This window comes from Streptopelia decaocto (assembly GCF_964273445.1).
Source record: "Streptopelia decaocto genome assembly, chromosome: 15".
In the NCBI taxonomy this organism is placed as follows: Eukaryota; Metazoa; Chordata; class Aves; order Columbiformes; family Columbidae; genus Streptopelia; species Streptopelia decaocto.
The window spans coordinates 5,846,770-5,874,130 of record NC_138670.1 but is presented as its reverse complement, the minus strand read 5'-3'; the positions used below and the strand labels follow the sequence as shown (position 1 = coordinate 5,874,130).

The following is a 27,361-nucleotide window of genomic DNA, read 5'->3' as shown; positions in this document are numbered from 1 at the left end:
TTTATCTGCTTCAGGGTATCTGAAAACTTTAGAAGAATTTCTGAAAACTGGTTCTGGTGAGGGGTACAACCCTTCCATATTGCTAGAAAATTGTCGCTTCATCTGTAACTTGTGCTCTTTCGCCATCAGTTTGTGCTCACGTGATAGTAAAATGCTGAAAATGTGCCCGGAACTGCTCGGTGCTACTAGAAATTCCCAAATGGGGTGAAAAATATTTGCAGAAGTTTTGACGAAATGACAATCATTTTGACCCCACTGATGAAGGGGCTGAGAGGCCACCAGCATCCCAACAGCAAAGCCACAGCAGAGAGCAGCAATTTAAGATGATGTATTTTCAAAAGCAAACTTGTGTGATGAGAATCCTGAAACTGGCCCCGTGTCTGTTTTGAGGACTGTTTGTAAGAGGGGTTCCCAGTGCAGAGAATGAGCCAGCTACTCAAAGTAAATGGGAAAGAAAAGGAAGGAGGAAAAAGGAAAAAGAAGAAAAAAGACCAGACAGCCAGATTAAAATAAGCAAATAAATAGAGAAGAATAAGAAGAATCTCATCCCATAAATTGCTTTCTGCAATCAGCCCACCACAAGGTTTGTGTCTCCAAGGCGGGATTTGGGGAAGGGCTCAGCAGAAGAGCGATTCCAAGCTACCGCCTCAAGAACAGTCATTTCTTGTGATCTGCTTTTTCCTGATCAGGGCTATTGGCTGCTGATCCCTGCATTTCTACTGCTGGCTTTGGTTAAAACAGAAGGTATATTTGGATGCATTAAAGGATGTTCAAAATATAAGAGGCTGGATGAGAAGAGAACAGGGTGGCAGCAAGAAGTTCCCATGCAAAAAAAACCTTTCCAGTCTTCACAAAAAAATGTTAATAGCAAAGCAATTCAGAGACTCAGCACAGTAAGAGAAAAACTCCTACAAACACCCCACATTTCAGAACAAAGAGACCTTCTGAAGTGTTTACATGAGTAATGCTAAGAGACGTGCACCACGAGTTAGTTTGTAGGGTGCATCGTAAGAAAGCTCAAATGCAGAAAGAGAATCCATGAGTCGCTCCCTCAGGGGAACAAGGGGCCAGGACAGAAACATTCACTGTATTTAAACACACCAGGGTTATCTGGGAGCTGAGCAGCTCTAACAAAAGACGAAGTGTGAAACCCACAGCTCTGCGGATGCAGCAGCTTCATCCTTCGTCAGCTCTGGAGTGACCCGGAGCAAAGAACACGGGCTGGGGGCGAGCGGGACGCAAACCCCTGCGCCCAGGGGAGATACAGGAGCGTCTGCTGCCCCAGAGGGAAGAACAGCAGGGTAAGCATCGGCCCACAGCGCCATTGCATGGGGCGGATTCCAGCTGCACAGAGCTGCTGGATGAGACATTCCCCTCCCCGAGGAGCCAGACATGATGACTGTATATGGGCAACATTCCCCTGCGATGGGCTTCTCCTCCCGGGGAAACAGGTGGATCTGCGGCTGCACAGGGATCTGAGACATCGCGGGGATCCACAGAGATCTGGGACATTGCAGGGATCCACAGGGATTTGGGACACCGCGGGGACTCAGAGATTTGAGACATCGTGGGGATCCACAGAGATCCGGGACATCATGGGGATCCACAGAGATCTGAGACATTGTGGGGATCCACAGGAATCTGGGACATCATGGGGATTCACAGGGATCTGGGACATTGCGGGGATCTGCAGGGATCTGGGACACCATGGGGATCCACAGAGATCTAGGACACTGCAGGGACTCAGAGATCTGAGACAGTGTGGGGATCCACAGAGATCTGGGACACCATGGGGACTCACAGAGATCTGGGACACCATGGGGATCCACAGAGATCTGGGACACCATGGGATCCACACTGTCAAAACCCCACAATAACGCTTTCCCTCGGGGCGACCTGGCAAAGGGGCAGAGGCAGGCAGGGGAAGGCCCAGGAACAGCTGCACTACAAGAACCTTTGCTTAAATTTTAGCAGATTTAACCATCCAATTCCTCCTTTTTTCCTCCTCCTTTTCCAGTTTTAAAGTCAGAACTAAAGTCAAGCCGAGCTGAGCTCACGATGGTGGTTCTGCTCTGAGGTTCCCGTTGCTGAACCAGAACAACTCTCACAGTACAGGGACAGATCGGCACGTCAGGGAATAGGTGCTATAGAAACCACACAGTTCTCAGAAGCAAAAGATTTCTTCTCCCCCTCAAAAAATAACCCACTTAATTCACATATTTTCTCTCTATACTGTATATATATATATATAATATATAGACACAATTTTCTGGTAAACATTTACAAGATATTGTAAAGAACATTGAAAAGATATATCTCCATTTGCATAACAACGCACACTCACACACTTCAGTATACAAGGACATACAGTAATGTACAATCAATAAATAAATACTTTTTTCCCCCCCCAGAAGTTATTCAAAAAACACTGCTATTGAGCGGCCCAAAGACACTCTCAGTTAATACAGACAGCAAATATTGTGCAGAATTTCTTGGCTGTTTTTGTTTGAAAACCAAGAAAGGAAAACCAGAAGCTTGAAAGATAAAGTGTCAGCAATGTTGCTTGATAAGACTGTATTGAAGTTGACCTATTGGTTCTTGCCCCTCAAAATCAGGACACATCTCCTTTGGAGAAGGAGACCAGGCAGATTGTCACCTGTCCCAGGACCCAGAGGGGACAGGAACAGCCTGGCAGGGAGGGCACGAGCTTTTCGCTCTGCTTTGTGGGAAGATGAGAGATTGACACACAAACCGGCAGATGTGACGCTCAAATGCCTCTGTTTGCTGTGCTGCTACAGACCAAGCGCTCTTTGGAGATTTAATGCAGAAAATCGCTTCAAAGAATTCCCTAGGTTGTTGGTACACATGTCCTTGTCAGGACTCTGACAAGTGAAAGGTTCCCCATCGCTCTCCCCTCTGCAGTCCCACTCCCCACGGGCTCAGGGGGCACCACCGGCCCCTGGGTTTTCCAGCGGCAGCCTCTGTGTCCCAGCGCTGCAGACACGGGCTGATCTGCCCAGAACCTGCGAACCGCCTCACCACACTCTGCAGAACTTTCCTGAAGCAGCAGTTTTCTCTCCTGCAGATCTACATCTGTGTTTTTTTTTTTTTCCCGCAAGCAACATCTGACACATGCCATAAGTAAATACAAAACACAGCACACACAGATGTTCCACAGAAGAAGGGAAGGGCCCCTTTTCCCTCCTGGTGAGCAGCACTCCAGCAGCAAGAGAAGAGCAGGGCCTTATCTTGCAGAGGGGAGGAGGAGAGCACACACACGTCACACATTGCATGGAGGGGGAACACAGATTTTTGCAGCAAAACTTGAGGAAGTCCCCTTATCGAGAGCTACAACCCAGCGTTTCCCTACTGCTGGAAGGACACATCCATGGCAGGATCCTGTGGCCAGGACAAAGCCCTCCCTGGCTGAACCAGACCTACCAACAACCTGCACCTCTCCTTTCCCTTTATGGGTTTTACCTGAGTTGAAAAATGAATCCAAACCCGCCATAGTGCAGCCGCAGCCGGACACAGCAGCTCAGCTCTCCCGCTGGGGAGGCACCTCGTGCCACAGGTTCTGGGGGCTGCTGCAGGAAAAGGGGCTGCAGAAATGCTTCTTCCAAAAGCAAAGACCACTCAGGGACCTCGGGCTGTTCTCCTCTTCACAGGTATGTGAAAGAAGCTCACCAAGACCTAACCGGAGACTTTCAGTGGACTTAGGGGGTTTGCAGCCCCAGAAGCACACAGAAAACCCGCAGGCACCAAGTGGTGTTTGCACTGTCTGGCTTTGAGCAGCTGATCTTTTAATGAACAGAGGAACAGACGGGCACCTTCAGAGGGAAAGCCAGGACGGTCACTGAAGTGGGGAGCTCTGACTTGCCTTCCGAGGAGCTCTCCCCTGACAGAGGAATGACAGGGAGACCAGACCGCTGACACAAGCAGCGAGAGTAAGGCAGGCAGGAAAACATCAAGTCTAGAGTTCCCAGAGGAGGTTAGGACCAGACTTTTCAGTGTTCAGAGAGCATTACAGGGGCTGGGTTTTGAAAGAAAAACCCAGTGCTGAATTTGTAGCTCTTCTGAAAATCCATCCAGAGCTGAAACTCTTGTGTGCTCACATATTGTAGTAACAAACAACACAAAAAATCCCAGGGAGAGAACAGAGCCCTAAAAAAAATATATATATACTAAATGAGATGCTAGGCATCGAGGGACAAGATCAAAAGAAGAGGAATTTCTGTGATCAAAGTCCCTCTCTGTTACTGGCAGAACCTCATGTGTCAGTAAGGATCAGCGCACTGGCAGCATCCCTGGCCTGCCCGGGCTTGCGGGGCTGGCTGGTTTCCCCAGGCCACGGGGAACGGCTGCCCAAGGCAGCAGCTTTATTTCCTCACAACAAAGGCTGCAGAGCCCATCGGCCCCGAGCAGAGCTGGCAGCTCCGAGCCGGGATGCTGGCAATGCCGCAGCAGTTGTGGTGGTAACCACATGGGCTGCCCTGCTGCTGCAGGAAGGCAAAGGAGCCACTGCCTGGGTCCTGCTTCCAAAGCAAGTCCCCAGCAGTAAAATGCAATTGTACAGATCTTTGGTTAAGTCACTGAAGAAGGCTGCAAAGATCTGAGCCAGGACCCCTAGAGCTACCACTGACCATTGGAGAGCCGAGGGCACTTCAGTTAAGACAGCAGCACGTGTCCAACTACCTTATTTCCACAGGTATGGCCCTCGGAGAAAAAGGAGAAGGGGAGGAAGCATTGAAGGGGAGTCCTGGCTCTTCATCTAGATGCCTCATCTTCCCCACGTCCTTCATTTGTTCTCAATCAGAGTCTGGACTTTATAGACAAGGTCCCGGGCCAGCTTCAGGATCTGCTTGGTGTTGTGCCGCTCAGCCATTTCTGGAACACAGAGACAGAACGCAGGGAGGTGAGACCCAAGCAGCCCGGCGCCTCAAGGCGTCCCCCAGCCGCGCAGCTCTCAGTGCTGCACAACCATACCCCTGCTCCGTTTTAAACATCTACCAGTATAGCCCAGACATGACCGTCTGTAGTCAGACACGTGCTGCCCGCATCTCAGCAGCCGCTACAAATCCTGCCCGAGCTGTACCATTGAAAAACTTGATGATGTCTGTAAAATCCATGTTGTTCTCCAAGATGATGTCCCGGTACATCTCCACCAGCGCCAGAGCTATGAAGAGCACATAGTGCGCAGAGGACACGTGCGCAGCTGCCCAGATGGTCTCCCAGACGGCGAACACATCGTCGTACACCAGCTCTGTTAACAGAAGGAAAAGTCCAGCAGTTACTGCACCAGCCAGGGGTTTGCAACTCTCCTGACTCGCAGAGCTCACAGCAGCACTGGGAAGACACGCTGGGTGGTTTCTTTCCACAAGAACCTGTTCCAGTTGGAAGCAATAAGTTAGTCATCTGTAGAGAGAAATATTCTGGCCTGCGGCAGGTGGCACAGGCTTCGGGATACAAAGCCAGGAGCAGCTCACCAGCAGTGCCGGCACAACAGGTTCTGCATGTAGACAGAAAAGTCAGCCACAAATCTACCAGGGAAAAGCAAAACAGGAACACAGGGTAAAAAGCTCAGATAACTGAAGTTGTGGAGCGCATGAAGAAGCGTGGAAGTGGGGCAGAGCTCGCCTTCCCTCCCAGCACACACCTCTCTTGAAGTCCAGGAGAAACCATCGGTAGCAGAAGTAGAAATGAGTGTAGTCACCATTCTGGTGCATCAGCTCGAAGAGCTCAGAGTCCAGAATCTGCCAAGAAAAGCAAAAAGAAGCTCAGCACTGCACATGAGGCCACTCCTCCGCCTGCCTTTCTCCGTTCCCACTGCTCTCCTACCTCATCTCCCACCCAGCTTCTCCCTCCTCTGCAATCCCAGCACACATTACTCCAGGCTCTCTTTACAGCTCCCTGCTCCCCACCACTGAGAGCTTTCAGTCCTGCCAAGACCCCCATCCCTAGAACAGCTTTTCCCCTCCGGTTTGAGAGGTATCTGACCCCCCTTACCTGGATCAGAGATCGCATGTTGGCAAAGTGGGTGTCCATGGCTCCTCCATGGGGGAAGTTCTGATTCATCCTCTTCATCAGCTCAGTGAAACAGCTGAAAGCCAAAGCCTCTGTGTAGGGAAGAGCGAGAGTCACCGGGGGGCTGCATGGACACCGCTGCATCCCCACCCGCATCCCCATGGCAGGAACCATAGGACAGTTTGGGTTGGAAAGGATCTTCAGAGCTCAGGCAGTCCAACGCCTGCCATAAGCAGGGACATCATCTTCACCAGCTCAGGTTGCTCAAAGCCCTGTCCAGCCTGGCCTGGGATGTCTCCAGGGATGGGGCATCCACCACCTCTCTGGACAACCAGCAGGAACATCCCTCCCTGCTCCACACACACAGAGCAGCAGAGTCTGGCCTCAGAAACACACCTTGCACTGCAAAAGGTACCCGCTGTTCCCAGGTTGGGCTCCTGGGAGTCAGACAGTATCACAGACAAACGAGATCCTGCCACCAGCAGCTCCACACGTCTCACAATGAGACCCTCCCGCTGCAAAAGGCCATCGCCAGCCCCACAGATCCTCCCCCAAATAAAGCTATGGGGACAGTGGAGCAAAGCCACCCACTCACCGTCATCCAGGATGACCAGGAGAGGGGCCAGCAGGTCACACATCCCCTGCACGTAGCCGATCTCAATGTGCTGCCAGATGTAGCTGTGGGAGAGAGCAGGAAAAGTGACCTGTGAGCCCTTCCCGTGTCACGTACAAGTGACAACAATGGCCATAGCCATTGCATGGGAAAAATTAAATCAAAAAGCACAGGTCACAGGGCAGAGATTGGTAGAATTTGTTAATTTATCTCCCATTCTCCCCCCTCGGTTCATCCTCTTGGCTCTCTCTACACGATATTCCCTGCTTTGCCTTCCCAGACCCAGCAGAATATCTTCCCATATTTGGTAGCAAATTAAAATGTGTTCAGAAAGACTCAGATCCACTGCTGGCACAAGGGAACAATCTTTTCCATCCTCCTGCCCGCTAGCCTTCCAAAAATCTGCTGTATTGTAAGTCTTATCTCAGCAGAGATCTCCAACTCCGGCTGTCAGATAAAGTGACAGCTCTAATGAAACAGCAGCTTCTCCTCATATTTGCAAGATGAGTCATAATATTTTAGCCTTCACTGCCCCTGAAGCAGCCACAGTTGAGCTGGAGCTGGTTGGACTCGGTGACTGTCACACAGACACCTCTTAGTCACAGGGACTAAGCAAAGAGAATCAGAAACGCACCAGGAGTTGCTGTCTCCTGGGTCAGCACCAACCTCGGGGCCGCTTCAGGCACCTTTTCATTAGCACTACAGCTCTGCAGACTAATCCTCATTAAAATGTGTTCCGGACATGTTCCAGAGAGCTGCTGGGCTGGGCCCAAGAGGCAGCATGGCTGGGCAGCCCTGTGAGGCCTCTGCTTTGGCCAACAACCCAGACTCACAGCGATCAGTCACGGCTGGACTCCTTGGTCTGGTAACTGTGGGGTCCTCAGAGCTGTGGCCCCAGTTCTGGGATCAGAGAATCATGGAACAGTTTGGGTTGAAGGGACCTTCACAGCTCATCCAGTTCAACTCCTGCCATGAGCAGGAACATCTTCACCAGCTCAGGTTGCTCAGAGCCCCGTCCAACCTGGCCTGGGATGTCTCCAGGGATGGGGCACAATGAGGGGATTTGAGGGAAGAAGTCAAGGATGCAAAACTCAGTTACTGGAACAAAGTTTGGGGCTCTAGCCTCAAGGTGAATTCAGGGAAACCAACCACCAGTGTGAGGAGCCTGTTCCCATCGCAGGGAGGGCTGGCAGGAGCCCCACCTGGACCCCCACCCTCCTTCCCACCTGCACATGATGTTGCGGAGCTTCTCCAGGTTGGCAGGGGTGAAGTACCAGTAGTTGCGGTCACACCGCTGCACGTCCTTCTCAATGCGGTGCAGGTTCACTGTGTACATGTCCAGTAGCTCTGGCTGCCCAGAACAAAAGCCAAGTTGATTTGTTTTCAAATAAAAGCCAAAAAAGAAAGCTGCGAAGGCAATGGGTAGACAGGGCGGAGTTTGGGTGGAAGGTGGAGAGCCCCTGTCCACACAGCTGTGGGGTAAATGTAGGTAAATAGTGGGACACCCAGGAAGAAACCCACCTGGTGAACAAGGACATACTTACAGAGTAGGTGACACCCGTCGAGGACACAGCAGATGCTTCACTGTTGGCCAGATCAGCTACAGCCAGAGAATCCAGCTGTGGGTACAAACTCTCCATCTCGGGCTCCTCGGAAAGGTTATCTTCGCTCTCCACCAAGCTTTGCTTTTCAGCTTCGCTGTCTGCCCAGCTCTCCACCACCGTCAGGGCCACAGCATCGCGGTCACGCAGGACCCCTGCCGAGCTCTCACTCACAGGAACAAAATCCATGCTGCCACCAGTGGAAAATTCCCCTTCCAGGCTGTCCTGGCCCTGCAGCTTCTCCTCCTGCCAAGCATTATCTGTGTCCTGTGGAGCTGGCACGTCAGACCCACCGGCCTTTCCCTGAGAGCTTGCCGAGGATTTATTGGTTTCCAGGGCACTGTCTTCATTGCTGAAGCTGCGCTCCGAGAAACCCGACGCGATGGAGAAGTTCTGGGAAGAGGGGTGGCCAGAATCAGGGGAACATGTGCCATTGGGAACTGTCCCGTTAGGGATCTTGCTTGGTTTGCCATCTTCCAGTTGAGCATCTGTTTCTGTCTGTTCCACTTCATCAACAGATTCAAACACCTGCGGAGCACAAGCAGAGAGACACATATGAGCAAAAAAACCCTTTGCATTCAGCAAACCGTTGGGAACACGGGCGTTACGTCCCCAACAGCTGCAAATGCAGCTGTTGGGGACGTAACGCCCGTGTTCCCAACAGCTGGAAGGGGAAAGATCTGCTCTATATGCTCATTGAAACATCAGTGGAAGAAAGCTCACTTTTTGGGCCTTTGCACAACTTGGAGCCCACAGTCCCTGCTCCAAAGGACTCTGCTTTATTCAGCATAATACAGGGTATTTTAAAAAGATGGGCCCAACTTCGAAGCAGTATATTTCACGATGGCACCATGATACAATTATACACAAATTTACAAATGGTTTAATGGGTTATCAAGTTTTAGTAACCTTTTTATAAATGCTCTACAGTCTTTGACATATCCCCATGTCATGGTTGAGACGGACAAATGACATGGACCAAGTTCTTCCAGGATGAAAGCAGTAGACGCCATTTATTGCCACAAGTGCATTTTTATACAGTTTTACCAATTCATGTGTCTCTTCACTATTGGTTACAAGTTACAGCACTAACATCTCAGTGGTTAATTTTTCTATCATCCATGTTATTCTTCTATCCCCTTCTTTCTCACGGGTCCATCTCTCCTCTCTCCGGATACTCCTTTACTCCCATCCTTCTCAAGGGTAAATCTTAGTATCTTCAAGGCTGATCTCTACTCCCATATTTTCTGTCAAGGACTCCACAGACCCGCTGCAGTTTCCCACATCCCCACAAGGAAGAGTCACAGGGTTTAACTTCAAGTTTGGTCCATCTTTTTGAAACACCCTGTACATTGGGCACAATGTCATTTAAACAGGTTGGTTAAACACATGATTACGAACACTTGGGGCAGTCCTCAAGTGTGAAGGCCACATGGGGGCTGGTCCTTTGAGCCTGGTGAACATTAAACACCACCAAGCAGCTCTGACCTTAGTGGCTCCAGAGGCAGGTTTGAGTCATTTACCTCCTCCAACTACCGCTTTTTTTTTGCCAGAAATCACCATGATTATCGATCAGGGGTCAGCCCAAGGCAGGTGGCCGCTGTCTGGAGGAGCAGGAGGGGACACTGTGCAGGCGCTCACCTGCGTGCTGGAGCTGGAGTCGCTCTGCAGCCGGGGGTGATTCTGGCGGCCGGAGCTGCAGCTCTGCGAAGACTGCAAGAGAGAGGGAAAAGGCCAGTGAAAGGCAAAGAGAACGGTGTTGGGAGCAAGGGGGGGGCGCTCAGGCTACGCTACCAGAGGTGGGCACATCTGCATGTGAAGAACAAGCAGAAAACGCGTCCAATAAAGTTCTCATGTTGGACCCCTGAAAGATCGTCAGGTCACATCGACTCTGCCATGCAGATTTGTCACACGGGCAGCACCCTGCTCAGCCTGCCAATGGCATTTACTGCTGGAGAAGATGACAAAAAACAAAGTCCCAGGCCAATCCAGTTGTTCAAACACTGCACGTTTGGGTCTGAAAAGGAGCTGCTTTCTTCTGGCCTTCAGAGACGTCACGCTCTCTCCCTGGAGTGCAAATTTCTACAAATCTCTGTCCTAATTTGGCAGCAATGAGGCTCACCCCATCTTAGTTTACATAAACGATGAAGTCACGGGCTATAAAACAATCCCTCCAAGCATATTATTTTTTTTTTTTTTCCTTTTCTTAAAGGACAAATATTGATGTTTTAAGCCAGCTCCAGTCGAGGCAGCCCCTCTCAAAGCCAACAGCACCCTTTTCTGGCTCCCAGCTGAAGCACAGAAGGAAGAGTCGGGCTTTGCAGCCACCAGTTCAGTGCTCTGTCCTGGATTCCCTCTGAGCAACCAGCTTTCCCTTAAGAACAAATCTTCCCTGTTATCTGTGCCGTCCCAGTGCCAGCCTTATTGTAGCGCAGTGCACAGAGATTGCAATGACATCAGGCACAAACAATGGGGTTTTAAGAAGCACTTTGGGAAGGCAGCAGGCGCTGTCCCCACCCAGCATTGTGGGTGTTCGCGGGGCAGGGCTCTGATGGAGAGAGGAAGGGCGACAGTTTTCCTCCATTGCCATGGGAGCGTTTTGTAACAGGAAATTTCAGGTTGAGATGGGAAAAGGGTGAACCTCTGCACGGATTAACTGCCAGCTCCCCTCCTAGTGCGTGTTCCTGGAACAGGCAAATAAAGAACCACAGCGGAGATGCCGTGGGGATGGGGACGATTCCCGGGGCTTCAGCAACGCCAACAGTGCAGCCACCTCTGCTTGTCCCCAGCGGTAGCTGTGTCACCAGCTCTGGCACAGACCGCGGGTGGGACCTGCCGTCCCTGCAGCTCTGCCTCTGTGTACACACACATGTAGCTCGCGTTGGGGCCGAGCTCATCTCTTGCCAAAAGCATCCACACAAACTCCCCAGAGAAACCAGATGAAGTCTCCAGTGTTGGATCTACTTGGCCCTTTTTGGCTCAGGCTCTGCTCACCTCCAGTGTGGCAGCACAAGGTCAGACAACCCAGCACTGCTTGCTCTGCCACAACGGGTTCTGCTCCAAGGAGAAAACCCCACGGAAACATTCCCAGACTGTTCCCTCTCCTTTAGCAGGCTTTTCCCTCCACACCCTTTGGTCTGGCTGTGGATCTAACTCCTCACTACACTGCCAGTCCCACAGAGCGCAGTGTCCACCTCCGTCCCACGGCGTGACAGTGTATCAAGGCTGCCCCGAGCCCCACAGGCTCCTTCCCCATCAGTCCTAAAGCTGCCCAGATCCTCCTGCCCACAGGCAGCAGCTCCTGTGTTGAGCAGCTGATGGAAGGAGCCAAGAAGACCCTGACCTGTCCCACAGCCCCTCTGCCAGAAACATGGGCTCCCTCACTCCCCTACGTCAACACTGACAGCAAGGAGCTAATCCTGATGTGCACTGGGAGTGCAAACCGAGTGATGAATCTCTCTTGTTCTCCAGAAATACCCACAAGGAACATTTCACAGGACTGGGGAGAGTGTCTGGATTCAGATACGTGGCTCCACAAACAAGCTCTTGGGTCCTGAGTGACCCCCTGCCCTCCCCACAGCTGTCAGACCCTCTGTGCCCAGCATCGCTGCCTGGGGGCACAGCTGCAGAGCTGCTGCAGGAACCACAGCAGATTTGTTGTATGTCAAATACATCACTTGGCTGCAGACAAAACCTCATGGTCAATGCAGTACCACACAGTTTGGAAACCAGGGTCACACTGGGGGAGATGTCTGCTCCTACTGCTAACACTGCGGAAGAGCGGATGAAAGAGAACAGGTACGAAAGCTCCAGCTCCGAGTCGCACAAATTAAAGTGAGCAATGAGGCCCAGAGGCAGCCAAGGTCAGGGAAGGAGTGTGAGCAAGAACCGTGTCTCCATCCCTCCCTGCAGCACAGGCACGGCCCCCGCGAGCCCCCTCACCTCGTTGCTGATGGTCGAGTCCCTGTGCATCATCCTCTGGATGTGGGAGTCCAGGCTGGCCCCTGAGGAGCACTTGGCCAGCGCCGCTGCGTGCGACTCCTTCTCGCGCTGCCGGACGATGGCCTCGCAGCCCAGCCACTCCGCCATGGTGTGCTCGTAGCAGGTGCGGATCTGGTCGTCGGCCTGCAGTGGTTAGAAAGAGGGGCTTTGGTGCCCAGAATAAGCCAGAAACCAGCACCTCCTGCATCCCCAAACAGCCCTGCACAGACAAGTGCGTGCTCAGATTAACTATGGCTAGATGGGACAAAGTCACCCATCTCCTGCACGGTGCCAGCCAGAGCCTGACCCACAAAACCCTGCAAACATTAGGATGGAAGAATGACCATCCATCTCCTTGCTGCCTTCCAGAGGTATGCAGGGCAGGGAACATCAGCAGCCGCACAGGGGAACTTGGTCTTATCAATTCTTGCTTATCTGAGTCTTTCTCCCATCTCTGATCTACAGCCACAGTACAAAGGGGACACAACACCCAGTGGGTTCACAGGGCGGACTCTGACATACAGACACTTCAAGCTGTGAAATACCCAGTGCACACCGATGCAATGCACCAGGCTGCCGAGCCGGCTGCACATGTACCAACCTCCTTCCTTTCTGCCTCCGTCATCCCAAACTGATAATGGCCCAAAAGGAAGGGCCAGACAGCCTTCCTGATCTCGTGCTGGATCCCGCCGTAGTAGATCAGCCGCAGCAGCTCCCGGTCCTCGTAGCTCTGCGGGAAGAGCTGTGGGTCAGCACATGGACACCAGCAGGACCACGGCCCATCAGCTGCAGACGAGGGGACAGCCCCAGCCCAGCCGTGCCACCTTTCAGCACCCAGAGAGCTGCCCAGACACTGACTGCCCACAAACCCGCTGGCATCCATTGCAGATGATCTCTCAGATCTCTGCTTGGGCTTAAGGAGAGCCAGGGGCTGGGAAAAAATGAAATGGCCTCAAGTTGCACCAGGGGAGGTTTAGACTGGATATTAGGAAAAAATTCTTCATGGAAGGGGTTGTCAGACATTGGAACAGGCTGCCCAAGGCAGTGGTGGAGTCACCATCCCTGCAGGTGTTTAAAAGGCATTTAGATGAGGTTCTTAGGGACATGGCTTAGTGCTAGAGTTAGGTTATGGTTGGACTCGATGATCCTGAGGGTCTCTTCTAATTGAAATGAATCTATGAAAACGTTGGTTCACCATAGTCAGAAAGTGGCCCACCAAAATTCACTCGAGGTCACTGCTGTGACTCTGAGTGCCAGGAGCATGTCATGATCATGGCACTGGTCACACCCCCAGCTACCCTGCCATGCCAGCAAGCTGGGACCCCTCGAGACCATGGTACTCAGGGTGACAGACACTGCTGCAGGCAGGTTCCCAAGAGAAGCAAGTTAAGGAGAGCATCTGCATTCCCCAGCTCCCACGTGTCAAGGACTGGGAGCCCTGGCTCTGTGCAGCCTGGGACAGCCTGTCTGACTTCTCTTCTTGGAGAACTTCCCAAAGTGCTTTACTTCACCATGCTGCAGGCGCTTAAGCGATGCTGCCCTGGACATCCCAAGCCCACAACAAGTGGCATCTCTCGAGAGCACCACCCTACCGTGCTGTCCTGCAGGTATCTCTGCCAGATGTCCATCGTCAGTCCCGCACTGGCATTGCAGGGCACGTCAGGGGACACGATGTTGTGGTTGACCAGCGCAGAGAGGTGGGTTCGCACCGTGGACAGGTGTCTGCAATAGGCCAGCCCTGCATTGAGCAGAAGCAAACGTTTAGCCGGGGAACTTGGGGAGCTACGAGGATGAGGTGCAGGAGCGAGCTCTGAAGAACCTGGTCATGGAAGGATCCTCTGAGGCTACACCCAACCTATGCAGCAAAGCGAGTCCACTGGGACAGGTCAGCATCTCATTGTCTGGCACCACCAGCACAGCAGGTCACTGGGCCGAACTCCAAGGATCAGAGTTCAGATGTCTGCTCCCAACCCTGAGCACGTGCACACAGCGCCCTGCATGCAGACTGGTCCCAATACCACTGGGACCATCCCCAGCACCACCCCCAGCCCGACACCCAGCACCTTGTCCCTTGCCCATCACACATCTCAAGGCATTGTGGATATGACAAGTACTCACAGCCATAGAAGGCCCGGGAGAGGATCTGGTACTTCATATTGTCACACAGGAGCTTCAGCGGAGCTCTGCCAACACAGACACATTGGATGTGAGGAGGGGAGATGCTCCCAAGAGTGTCCCCAGCCCCTGTTCCAAGCTTTGCCCTCAGAGCTGCACCACAGGACCTCTGCTCAGCTTGGGAGCAGCAATTCTCACTGCCAGGACACAGCCACAGAGCAGCTGAGATGTCCCAGAGGAGAGGACAAGCCACCATTCAGCCTGGACATGACCCACCGGCACCTTCAAATGGTCCCTGGACCACTGAGCTGAGTGCAAGGCTGGAGACACCACTTGCACCATAACCGCTCCAGTTCAGCGACCCAGCCGGGCTGTCCCCTGCAACCCTGGTTTGATCCCACCCGTGCTTCGCCAGGCAGGCAGCAGCACGGCCATCGCACCTCTCGTGGCTGCAGCCGTTGGACGGGCCCCCATCCGAGGAGCCGCTCTGGGAGCAGGAGGAGCAGGAGGACTTGCGGGTGCTGGGTTGCCACATGGGAGGCAGAGCAGCACCTGGCGTGTCCATCAGGTCCTGGGGCACTGCAAGAGGGCAGAGAGGAGCATCAGCAGCTGCTGGGCACTGCCCTGGCCTCAGGCGGGTCACAGCAGGTCGGAGAGGAGCATTTTAATTAGCAAATGCAGCATCCCACACCCCTCCCAAGGAGACTCCAGGTAGGACCCACACCAGGTAATCACAGCACCAGCACTGGTGAGCTCAGGAGAAAGGAAACAAAGAACATTAATGAGAGAGAGCAAGAGAAAACCGTCTGCTAATTAACTACAGCGCCTGCAGCAAGCTAATCTTAAACTGCTGAGTGCCGACCAAGGCAGAAAACAAACACCAACCCAGAGAGACTCGAGAAAAGGAGCTGCAACAAACTGTGACACAGACAAGGAAAAACACGATTGAGATCAAGCATTGTCCCAGAAGAGTACATGACTGGAAAGGAAAAGCCCCCATCTCTCAAACATTAGGATCCCATCCAAGATTCAGGGCAAGAAGGGAGCATCCAAATCACAAGACAGAAGATAAAGACTTGGATGAAGAGGCTGAGAGGGACAGCAGGAGCAAGTAGCTCTTCATGTTGTCACTTGCTAAATCCCTGCTTAACCTCCGAAGTACTATTGCAGTGGCTGGGGACACTGCTCGGGGACTGTCCTGGCCAGGAACAGCCCCTGCCTGGGCCTCCCCAGGAAAAGAACATCACAACAAAGGTGAACTGTGGGATGCAGCAAAAGATTAATGAAGAACAGTCCTATTTGCTCCTCCTTGGAAACTAAACCGCAGTAGAAGAGGAGAGGGCTTCCTCGCCTGCCCTTGGTCTCTCCTTGTTTGTGATTCTGAATAACTGATGCTAGCAAGAAAAGTGTCGAAACATTCCTATTTCCCTCATATCGAGCAGGTGCCGGTGGGTCGGTGCCGGTCAGCGGTGACAGGGGACACCTCTGTGGGGATTGTCAAGTGACAACACAGGCAAGCAGTAGCAGCAGACACAAATGACAGTCGCATTACAGTGATGCTGAGAGACCCCCGGCATGGCAAGGGGGGGCTGGGACGTGATGGGGAGACTCGGACACCATTTAGGGATCACCACTGTCTTGCTTGCAGCTGGAGTCCTCGCGATCTTCCCTCTCACAGCGGCGATGTAGACCACAGATGCAAGGAACTGATGAAAATTACCATTAATGGTAACTAGAGACAGAGAGGACAAGGGCACAAATGAAAGGGGAGAAAGGAAGAATCTGTAGAGAAGAAAGAACTGATGCAGTTCCAGCTCCCTCTGGGAAGGTCCACAGGAACCGCACAGACTTTGATGATGGCAGCCGAGGAGATGGCAGCAATTCATTTCACAGAAAATGGGGCCCCCAGCATGGAATTTTAAGGGCTAGATCAAAAGGAAGCTACAGAAAGGAGCATTTCTATCTGCTATTTTAGCCTCAATCAGATTTTTATCTGACTCACTGCATTGTGTTAGTCAGCTAAAGGCAGGGAGAACTAAATATAATCTTAACTGATGTGATGGAGGACTCACAGGAGATGTGATTGTCCCCTTCTAGCCTCAAAAATACGGGAACAAGTTTTTGATCAATCTTCAGAGCTTTTTAAAAGCACTCCACAAGTCTTCTATTACACTCTCAGTTTTCCTCCTTATAAAGTCATCTACAATGTCCCCAGAACTCAAAAAATTGTTCTTAGTATCCCATAGAAGAGTGTGAACAAATGTGCAGTCATGTCAGCCAAGCACATTGTTCAGATCATTCACAACCAGACACAAAGAGAGATTTCTGGTCTGGGGAACGCAGCAGCATCCTCTCCATCACCCGTGAGCCACGGGGTGAAGACACGTGGGTGCAGCCGGGCAGCACAGAGCAGGTGCCGTCACCTCCTTTGTGCTGCAGAAGCAGAAGGAACACAGCTGGATTTAATGCAGCACTTGCCAGGTTGGCGTGGTGACAGCAAGAGAAGAATCAGCCCTAGAAGCTTGTGAGGGTGACAAGTGACCCCAAAGGAACATTACCAAAGTGAACATTACTACTGAAATTATGTGCAAGGATTTTTTTCCAACCATTAAGGCAGTTGTGGCCTGTTGTGCAGCTGCAGAAACAAAGGACTTGGTAGCAAGCAAAAGGTTAAAACAAAAAAATACAACCCCAACCCATACACGATGTTGAATAAGAAGCAGGACTGCCACAAGCAAAGCCCGTTTCTCTGGAACCATTTCCTAGCACGAATTGCCACGTGCCTGTCAGGGCCACGTCCCTGGCTGCTCACACACCCCGGATAACCCAACTGAAACTCACTGCCAACGCACTCACCGAATTCAGACTGTGTCCCTGGGTAGATTATCCTGAAAACATAATCTGTGGCTTCGTCATCCTCCTTGTCAGACGCAGACTCGGAGGAGCCCTGGGGACTTCGCTTCCTCAGCTTGGGAAACACCTTCCCCTGGGTGAACAAAACCTGATCGTCATACCCCCCCACACCCGACCCCCTGGCCAGCACGGCCGCTGCCTCCTTTGCCAAAATCCTGCCCAACACCAGCCCGGGTGATGTTTGCACATTCCCTGTGCTAGAGCAGCCTTTGGATTGAGCTTTCAATTACACGGTGAATATATAACGTTGTTTGCATACCGGGTATGTATAATCCATGTAGCATAACCAGGTCCATGAGAACCAAAGCCCCCATGGCCAGCAGCCCACACCCCTCCCTTCTGATTTGCCCAGAAGAGTCCATTTAGCTGCTCAAGGCCATAAGATAAACCAAACTGCCAAGTTTCAAGCCCACTTTCCTCCTTAGTTTGGGGAGGCGGATTGTTTCAAACACAGCAGCCCCTAAAGCCGGGCAGAGGGTCCTTTCCCCAGCTCTGCTCCCAGACGCTCCACCAACAAAACCCGCCGTGCTGTGGCCTCAGGAACGAGCCCGGTTTCAGGTGCCCACCTTTCCTCGCTGAGACCAGAGCGGGGGATCCAGCTGCCCGTGGGGCAGGAGCCCGTTCTCCAGGCAGGACAGGAACTGCAGCAAGTGTCCTCCCCGGGGAAAGCGCAGCGGCGGCCGCTGAATCCCATCCTGGCTCACCAAGACAACCGTCCCACCACTGTCTACTGTTAGCGACAGGAACAACAGAGAGAAGACACTGACATGAGTAAGGGAAACATTACCAGGCAAGAATACAGAGGGCATGCAAGAAAGCTCAGGGGATTGTCTTTCTGGTATGGAAAAGAAAGACTTTCTTCCTTGCTTGGATTCTTCCCTAAGCCCATTACAAGTCCGGGCCCTGGAGAAGGCTTGCCTGGGAGATCGTAGCCCTGAAAACACAGAGTATTGCTTTGCAGGGAGCCCTCCCAGCCACACACAACAGCCAAGAGCTGCTTTCAAGCTTTTCCTAGAAGTGCTTACACTGCAGTGACCACCCAGAGTTCTGCACATCTGTCCTGGAGCCGACGCAAAACACCCCCATACGGGCACTCCCCAAAGATGTACTCAAGCGAGTGCGGGGTGATGACACCCCCGCTCTGCCCTTACCTTGCTGGTGACAGTGCAGATAGACGATCTCCTCCAGGCGAATGGTCATGGCATAGTCCCAGTACACACTGGAACAGAGAAGGAGAGGCAGCTGTGAGCTGCAGGGATGCGAGAGGCTCTGCTTCTGCTCACATCAGCTCCAGGTCCTGCCTCTGGCTGCCCCGGCACCTGGGGAAGCTGCAGAAAGGACGAGGTCCCAGCAGCAGCGTGACTGCCACAGAGCCAGTGACAACAGCAGTGAACCAGCCACTGTCACTGCAGCTCTACCAGGACAAGTCCAAGCCCCAAGGCAATGGCCAGCACAGTTTGATCCTGGGCTCTGCTCTGCCAAGCTCCTGTCCCCAAGGGAAGGGGAAATAAACCCCTACAATTTGCGGGGTTGTTTTGTTTTGTCTTCAAAGCTCAAGATAGATTTTGTCTCGCATGCTTCTGTTTGAGAACTGTGCTCTCTCAGCACAGGCACCTGGAGGTGACTGAGCAAATGTAGAAAACACTGGGAAAGCTGCTGGTCACCAGGCAGGACAGTGGCCAGAGAGATGCCAGCAGGAAGGCAGGGAGGGGATGTCTCCAGGGGACATGTGGCCTCATGTGGGGTTTCATTCTGGGGAGAGCCTAGAGGAGCACTGCTCTATGAGGGCGTCAGCTTTAACAACATCCCACTCCTTTGCAACAAAGTGATTCCCAGATTCTGAGCAGCATTATCTGTCACTTCACAAAAACAGCTCTTAAAATAAAGGTTCATAAAGACAATTAAGGATGGGAAGGGGTGTGTAAGAGTCATTCCTTGTAGATTCATACTTACTTTGTCATCTGACTCCTCTCTTCCTTAGTCACGTCTTGACACTGGGAAGTTTTAGAGCTTAGGCTGATGCCCAAGTCAAGAACTCAGAAAAGTAGTGCAGACATGAAAATAGCATTTCAGGGGGAGGGCACCAGGCATAACAGAATGGCCCGGGGGCCAAGAAGAAAGAGGAGATGAAAAGAACACAGGTAAACAAAACCCAAAAAACTGCAATTGAGAATAAACAAAATGGAGAACAAGTTGTGCTGAAGAAGACCTTTACCCCAGGTCAAAGAACCAGTGTCCTAAACACTCCAGCTTTCCTGGAGTATTTGCTGGTGCAAAGGGATTTTGCTTGCTTTGTTTCATTTCTCAGGCAAACTGAGACCTGGCACGATTCTGTAGCTTGCAAAAAGGACTGCAGCTATCAAGAAACACCAGCAGCCCACCAGGCAATGCCAGGCAAAGGGGTACGGCAGGACACCCTGCCCAGCAAACCGAGCAGACCACAGCCCCCCCGGGAGGAACAAGCTCCAGAGATTCTGTTAAATCCAAGGGACTTGAAAACCTGGACGCAGGACGAGCTGCAGATTGAAAACCTGCACGCAGGACGAGCTGCAGATTGAAAACCTGCACGCAGGACGAGCTGCAGCCTGCACTGACACAGCTCTACATCATATCACACCGTTAATGAGGTGCGATGATGTGAGAACTGCTCATGTCCCCTGTCTCTGCAGATACTCTTCCCCTGTTCACGAGCCTCCCAGTTCCCCCAATTAAAATAACCACAATAAACCTGAAAGCACTGTGAGGGCATTCTCCAGAGGGCAATGAATGAAAGCGCTTTGCCTCTTTCAGAACAAGCACCATCCAGGCAATAGCACAGCATCTCCCAGTGCTCGTCACCTCTCTCACCATCCCAGGCCTCCTTCCACATCCCTTCCCCTAGTACAGACCCAGGAATGACTGTTCTGCTCTGCAGTCAGTGGGAAAACTCACTGATGGGCTTGGACACCAGATGCAAAGTCTAAACCTGGGGGATGTTTCGCTCCCCTCTGCCCCGTGCCAGGGCACACGCAGAGCCAGTCACCTCTTCTCGTAGTCCAGGTCCCCCACGGAGCCGTTCATCAGCTGGTTGGGGGTCCACTTCAGCGCCATGATGTCGGCAGTCTGGTGAAGGGACAGATATCCCGGGATTGCCTCCATGTCATCTCGCTGGAGAAGAGAAATGCAGGGAGAGAGTGAGAAGCAGAGACTACAGGATACATCACCAGCTTGGAAAAGGACCAAGAGCATCTGCACAGTCAAGGCAAACTTAACAGCTCCTCTTAAGCCATTGGCACTTCATTTATTTGACTACAGTTAGCAGGAAGGGACAGGAGGACTCATTTTTTGGGCTCTGATCAAGAGAAGGCAGGGAGAGGAACCTGTTTCTACTCAGACAGAAGCAGAGCTCTCCCGTTCCACCAGGAACATCCATACCACCAGGACCTCAAACACAGTACAGTCACTGCCTTCCCAGATTAAAAATGAGCCTGTGCTTCTCTCCATCACCGAACAACTTGGGGTAGAATTAGTAAATGGGGAGCAGAGCGATATTTTAAACCCAGATGCCCCAGCAGGTACTCACTGGCTGCACCAGGACATTGTTCTTGCCGTAGAGGAGCGTGGCTCGGGAATTCTGGTGCAGCGACTCCACGTAGTCCCTGGCGGACAGCGACGGCCGGTCATCCATGCTGCCACTGGAGTGCCTTTTCTGAATCTGGAAGAGATCCACCTACAAAGGTAAGGTGAGCACAGGTACCTCTTGCTTTCAAAAAGCTTCTCTTGAAGCTCATTCCCTCCCCACTTATATACCTAAGAAAGTCGCTACTAGAAATCTTTCCTTCTGTTTTTTAAGAGGATGCCTGGCTCTGGCCAAGCTCAATTCTGTACTTAGAGAAGCCCCAGGAAGGTGCTTGGTTTGCAATGAGCAAAGCAGACTTGGGCTGCCTTTGCTTTTCGTTCACACACGGGCAGACCCCAGGATGGTCCAGCACACCTGCAGCCTCCGCAGCCCGTGTTCCCAGCACTTCTGGCACGAAGCCTTCCAGTAACTGTGCTTTTCCACCTTCCCCTGTCAATCTGAGGGCTAGGCAGCCCGTGCACGCCAGGAGGAGCAACACGGGGTGTTCCCCACACTCACACAGAGCGCCGGGCGCTTGGTGGGCGAGTCCTGGCGACAGTGCGAGCTGTGGATCCGGTGCCGCTGGACCAGCTCGTCAGCCGAGGGGTCTGTCCAGAAGTGGTCGGCGGTCTTCATCTTGGTGTACTCCAGCGCACAGGGCCCCACTGCGCAGAGAAGAAAATCGCAGATGTGAGGAAGCCACCGGGGTTGTTCCGATGACTGTGGTCACCTCTCAGATCTGTGGAGCGGGGCTGGCAGAATGGCCAGCAGCAAGTACCAGGCTCAGCACGAACGCTGCTTTGTACAACAGCAGCAAAGAATTCAGATGGGTTGGCCAGCCCTGGCTCTTTATAAGCTCTCCACAGGACTACCTGCCCTGGGTTGTTAAGTTTTCTTACTGGAAAACAACAGCATTTCATGTTCCAGATCACAGAAGTGGGCACACAGGTTTGGAAAGCAAGTTATCAAAGTAAGCAGGGTAAGAGGAAAGTGTTACCCAATAGAGATGCAAGAATTGGCCCATCCACAGGATCCATCAGGAGAGCTTCTTTCTCATAGTACTTACTAGGAGAAATAAAAGAGCAGAATGCTGTAGCATTTCAACCTCCTGGGACTACAAAACAATCAAGACAGTGGTTTTGCATCACTGTAATGCCCTTCTCTCTCTGTATCACTCCTTGATTGTGAGAGGGCAAGAAGCCCTTAGCAGGCTGTTTCTGCTGTTCCTGGGGAACAGACGCCCTCCGACAGCACCCCTACCTCCCAACAGAACACCCCATGACACCTCCCCAGGAGAGGACATCTCCGCATGCAGCTTCCAGAAGATGAGGACAAGGACAACACAGCCCCCGACAACCCAGCTACCAGCAGAGCAAGCGTTGCCTGTCTTTATTTTAGGAACTGTACGGTGGCCACACCAGCAGTAGCGTATCAATCAGATTCCCCGTGATGGGCACAGAGTGACACAACTGTCCTGTCCCACCCAGGGACTCCTCTGGCCCACTTGGACCCAAGCCCAGCCAGCAACACCTCCAGCACCATCAGAAGGGGCAGAGGCTGGGTGTGACTGGGACGGGAAAATGGTTGGGCTGTGCCAGCACTCACCTGCTGTTTTCTACCAAGTAATGCACGATTTTATCCAAGACCTTTTCAAATAGGGCTGTGCGGATCCAGAGGTGCTTGATGGCTTGAGGAGACAGGTTGGGCAGCTTCGGCACCTTGCGCACATTCTCCGTGATGCCTTGGACTTGATTTCGTCTTTAGAGGTACAAAGCAAAAGACAAGAACATCACCAGCTCATCCCCGAGCACAGCAGGAGCCCAGGACACTCGTGGCACCTCGTGGGGCACAACGCTGGAGTTTCGGTGGTGACAACTGTGGTGGCTGGGGGATGCCAAGGAAACCGCATGGGGACCTGGCTCTGGAGGCTGCTCCCTTCATCTGTTCCACCTCCCACTCCAGAAGGCATTTGAAAACTGATTTCACTAAACCAGTTTCCCACTGTAAATAGAGCCTGGAACCAGTCCCTGCCTCAGCAGAGTCCTCCTACCCACACATCCTTTCCACTGGTGCCCCAGGACAGCTGCTCACAAGCAAAGCAGCTTATCTGAGGACAACGTAAAGATTCCTGCCCCCAGGTAGCTGGTCCCTCTCCCATCTCCCTGGTCCCTGTCCAAGGATGAGTAAGCCACTCTCACACAGGCGCTGAATTACTGCAGGTTCAAGCCCTGCACACTGAGGCAGAGACCACATCTGGTTCCAGTTGGCTTAGTGCACTGGTCCATAAACTGTGACAGTTCAGGAGCAAATGTGCTTAGCTGTCCCTGAAGCATGGGACAAGGGGAAGAGGAAAGATGAACTTGCCCATCCAAGCTTAAACCACAACTCAATCTCCTAGAGAAGCAACTTCTTCAGTCCAGACATCCAAAGCCCAGGACAGATGCAAAGTTCCTGCTGCAGAGGCTCAGGTTGGGAATACCCAAACTACACCCCCACACCCAAACGCGAGTGGCCTGTGAAGTAACAGCAACGCTGGCGCCTTACGCGTTCTCAATGAGCTGCTCCAGGTCTTGCACCTTCTTGCAAAGCTCCTCAGCCAGAGGAAAGCTCTTGCCCACCTTCATAAAGAGAGCCGCTATCTTGTTGCTGCGCAGGAATCCCGCCGCCCTCCGCTTCAAGCCGTACAGGACACAGGCTTCCACCGCAGCTGCAACAGAGCAAAGGTGTCACTGGAGCGGCACAACGCGGACCTCACATCTGCTGCATCCGTGGCCTTGCTCCACCGCGGAAACGGTTCCCAGGAGGAAAGCAGTGCCACGTGCTATTCCTGCCGCAGCAGAGAGATGAGGGAACCCAGATGTCGTCTGACCCAAAGCAGCAGACACTGGTGCAGCTTTTCTGCCTGCAGAGGCATCAGTTCTGCTGACTGCACCGAGGTTCCATTTCAGCTTTGCGAAACAGAAGAAAAATTGAGGGTAAAGTCTATTACAAGTTCAGCTAGTCTGAACAAAAGGGATGGACGCAAACACAAACCGTGGGTGTGCCAAGAGGTACATAATTCAATGGCAAGTTGACCTATGCTTGCTAAAATAGATCCCAGATCTCCCTGAAATCACCCGAGAGGGACTAGTTGGGCATCCTAACTTGTCTTGAACTCGCTTATCTGACCAACCGACAACCTAAAGAGACCTTAACTAGACTGGTGACCTTAACTAGACTGGCTAAATGGGTCTGAAACCATTTCAGGTGACCAGTCAAGCCACTCTCATTAATCACTGAGCTAGAGAGAAGGACGGGATGTAAAACTCCTCAGACAATACATTTTAAGGCAGAGAACATCCCCACCTTGAGGAAAATGGCCTCATCAGACATGCGACAACCAACAAGCAAGCATCCTCTCCAGGTAGGATAATTGCTTTGCTATGCAGACAAGCTGATGTTCTCCTCCCAGGTTTCTTGCACATTGTAGAGAAACCAAAGAACTCACTGAGGTTTTCCCTTCGGCCCAATCTGAGGGACGGGTACACTGGAACAGGAGATTTTGCCCTGGGCCCCTGTGTTGGGATGGTCCAAGCAAGGAGGAAGCCCAGGATCAAGAGACAGGCACACCGAGGATTTCTAAAGCAGCAGAGGAAATGGGGCAGTATTTTTTTCACAAAAAAAAATCTCAGCATTCACACAAACATTCTCCTGAAAAACCCTGGCAAGAGAGAACCTGGGGATAAACCACAGGCAATGCCAACAGCTCAGTTTGGCTTTGGAGACGCTCCCAGCTCAGTGGTGGCTCAGTTGGCTCCCTACAGCTGGTACTTGGCAGTAAAGCCCCCGTGCAAGGCTGAGCCTAACTCCCTGCCCGGGCAGGCAGCGAGCGGGGAGCTGGCGATGACTCCACAGAAAGCTGCACACACGGCCAGGCTCTGTTTGCCGGAGTCCCCTGGGAGGGCTCAGGATGGATGTCTAGTGTCAAACACAGACTTATTAAACAGGCTGATCAAAGCACTGGAAAATTACAGGGACCCACAGTTCTGCAGGCGATTGATCTGGGTCTGAGAAGCAGCTTTCTGGTACACTGACACCCCTCCTTCTCCAGGAACCCCCCAGCCGCGCTGAGTCTTCCCTGCAGCTCCCGGCAGATGCCGATTCACCTTTCGCTTGAAAAGGCATTTTTTCCTACAGCTGAACAACTCTATGGAGACATTTTCATGCAAACCCATCAGCTCCCAGGGCCGAGGGATGCTCTCCTTATTTCTGCACTGCTGCGTGCCATGCCGAGGTGCTGTGGGACACATCCCATGCTAACAGCAGAAAAGCAACATATTCGGGCCAGCCAAGCCCTGTTCTCCCCAAACCTGCCATTCAGAGTCACTGGATTCCAAACAAAAACCTGCACAAACCCTTCTGAAGCCCAGACATGCTGCAAATCACACAGCCCATGCATGGACGGGTCTTCCTACCTGTCCCAGAGAACAATTTGCAGCTGCAAAATAAGTCAGACTGCTTCCTGGCTTCAGGACCAAACACAAAAAGATCCACCCCTCCCTCACACACTCACATCACCTCATGTCCCTTCATTCATTTGTTCTGCACTCCAAGGCTGAAATACAAGTGACATAGGAAACACCTCCCTGTGCTCTCCCAAGGGCTCAGAGGCTGGAGCACAAACTGAGTGCACCCTGCCCATGCTAAATACAGGGGTAATGGTAGTTTCCTTCTTAACCTTATTTTTTTGAGCCCAGCTCCTAACTTACTTATTGTCACCTCTGCAAATAGACACTGAAGAGATTTTCCCCATCGCTAAGGATGTAACATACAGCAGAGACGCAAGGTGCAGGGGCTCTGTGCAGCTACACCCAACTAAGGTGGGAGTTTTGATCCTTGGAAAAAGACTAAAGGTATTTCTGAGATCCCGAGAGCGCTCAGGCCTAGCACGGTTCAGACCACGCAGGGGCTGCACACAAAGGCAGCTCTAGCACTGATGTGCACAACAAACCCTGGGCTCCCGCGGCCCCAGCCCCGCTGCCGGCTCTCCATCAGCCTCCCAGGGCCGCGCCAACGTGACAGGTGCCAACTTCTGTTTGTCTGCTTCAGACCTGTCCCTCCCGGGCAAACCGGGGCGGTGGGGCAGCCGCCCTTTCCTGCCAGACCACTGGCTCCATGGTGGGGTTTGCGGTACGCTGGCTGCGCGGAGGATGAGGAGGGCTCTGCAAGGAAGGCGGCTCTCTCCAGAGAAAAGGGCGGCTCTGCCCAGCAAAGCCAGGCTTGCAGCATGCTCCGCTTGGCAGGGAAAGGGGTTATTTATAAGCTCAGGGAGAGCCGCAGCACCGAGGAAGGTGCACACGCCATTTAAATGAGAGAGCAGCAGAGAGAGCAGAAGGTGCAGATACCAGAAGCCAGGGAAAGTGCAGCAGCATCATTAAGAAGCAGAAGGAACCGACGAGCCCTTCGTGCCTGGATGCCTCAGCTCCGTGTCGCAGGAGGCTATAAATAATTCCAGGCTGCGAAGCCTCGTGCTGCACAGAATAGCAGAGAATGACTCACACCTTGAAGTCTGTTCTGCTCTTTCGATGCCATGCGGTCCGTAGCGTACAAAGGCAGACAGGCCTGAAACAAGCATCTGCATGTCTTTTGTGCGAGGGCCCAGGAGAAAAGGCAAAAGGCAGCCTGTTTGCTCTCCAAAGCAGAAAAGGAGACCTCGCAGCTCCCTTCTCTTTTCTGTGCCTATGTCTGGGGATGCTACAGTCTTACCCAGTGGTGACAGTGCTGCATGAGCCGTCTCCAGCAACTTCTTCCCAAGCCACTATAGTTGCCATCGCTTCTGTTATTTTCTTCCCAGCCTCCAAATTAGCAAGCTGCTCTTCAGCTATTTGTAAATGGAGGAGTGCGGCTCCCCCTCCACACACTGCAGCGTTTGCTACGCGGCAGCCGCACGGTCCCAGCTTGTGTCCGATTAATGCTGCCCCTTTGTTTCCTTGAAGCCCCCACCTGGCTCCAGCACCATCCCACCTGCACCCAGGAGACACACACACCCAACACAAAGCGGGTGCGTCAGCCCCCGGTTCGTGTCAGCAGAGACTCACCGCAGAAGGAGATGATGTGGCTGCTGTCCTCATGCACAAACTTCCTTGTCACCGCCTCCTCCATGATCTGCTTCACCTGTTGAACAGAGGCCCAGTTAGAGAAAACATTGAATTTCAGCCACAGACCAGAGTGAAGAGACCGGTGGAGCGGGAGCGAGATGCTCTGTTTGCTTTTTGTCTGCACAAAGGTCTCACAGAATCACAGCGTCCTCGCTTGCCATCACCGGCTATCTCAAAAAGCCAGGTATATAAAAATAAAAAGGTTGTTTTGGTTTTGAGAAGCTTCAAAATGGGAAAACTACAAGCAGAGAATTAACTCTGGGAATTGAGCATCATTTAGATAAAAGACACCTTAATAAGCATAACCAAATCTCATACGCAATGCTTTTACAGTGTTATGCTTTTTCATTTTGTGGGGATTTGACAAATTTCACGTGAC

General features: G+C 52.3%; 1 protein-coding gene across 1 annotated transcript in view; it reads right to left on the bottom strand.

The window, feature by feature from the left end:
* Window positions 1-4,798: 4,798 nt before the first annotated feature.
* SGSM1 (small G protein signaling modulator 1) overlaps window positions 4,799-27,361 on the bottom strand; it is a gene marked incomplete at both ends in the record, with an annotated part of 32,149 nt that continues 9,586 nt past the window's right edge. Inside the window, 23 exon segments of the mRNA XM_082066297.1 lie at window positions 4,799-4,887; window positions 5,096-5,263; window positions 5,657-5,753; window positions 6,007-6,116; window positions 6,620-6,702; window positions 7,864-7,988; window positions 8,182-8,766; window positions 9,880-9,951; window positions 12,181-12,363; window positions 12,821-12,949; window positions 13,812-13,957; window positions 14,338-14,402; window positions 14,775-14,913; window positions 17,191-17,320; window positions 17,814-17,977; window positions 18,399-18,466; window positions 20,270-20,394; window positions 20,810-20,941; window positions 21,365-21,510; window positions 21,843-21,910; window positions 22,451-22,603; window positions 23,390-23,552; window positions 26,923-26,998. Of these exon segments, the coding sequence (XP_081922423.1) occupies window positions 4,799-4,887; window positions 5,096-5,263; window positions 5,657-5,753; window positions 6,007-6,116; window positions 6,620-6,702; window positions 7,864-7,988; window positions 8,182-8,766; window positions 9,880-9,951; window positions 12,181-12,363; window positions 12,821-12,949; window positions 13,812-13,957; window positions 14,338-14,402; window positions 14,775-14,913; window positions 17,191-17,320; window positions 17,814-17,977; window positions 18,399-18,466; window positions 20,270-20,394; window positions 20,810-20,941; window positions 21,365-21,510; window positions 21,843-21,910; window positions 22,451-22,603; window positions 23,390-23,552; window positions 26,923-26,998 (3,216 nt within the window).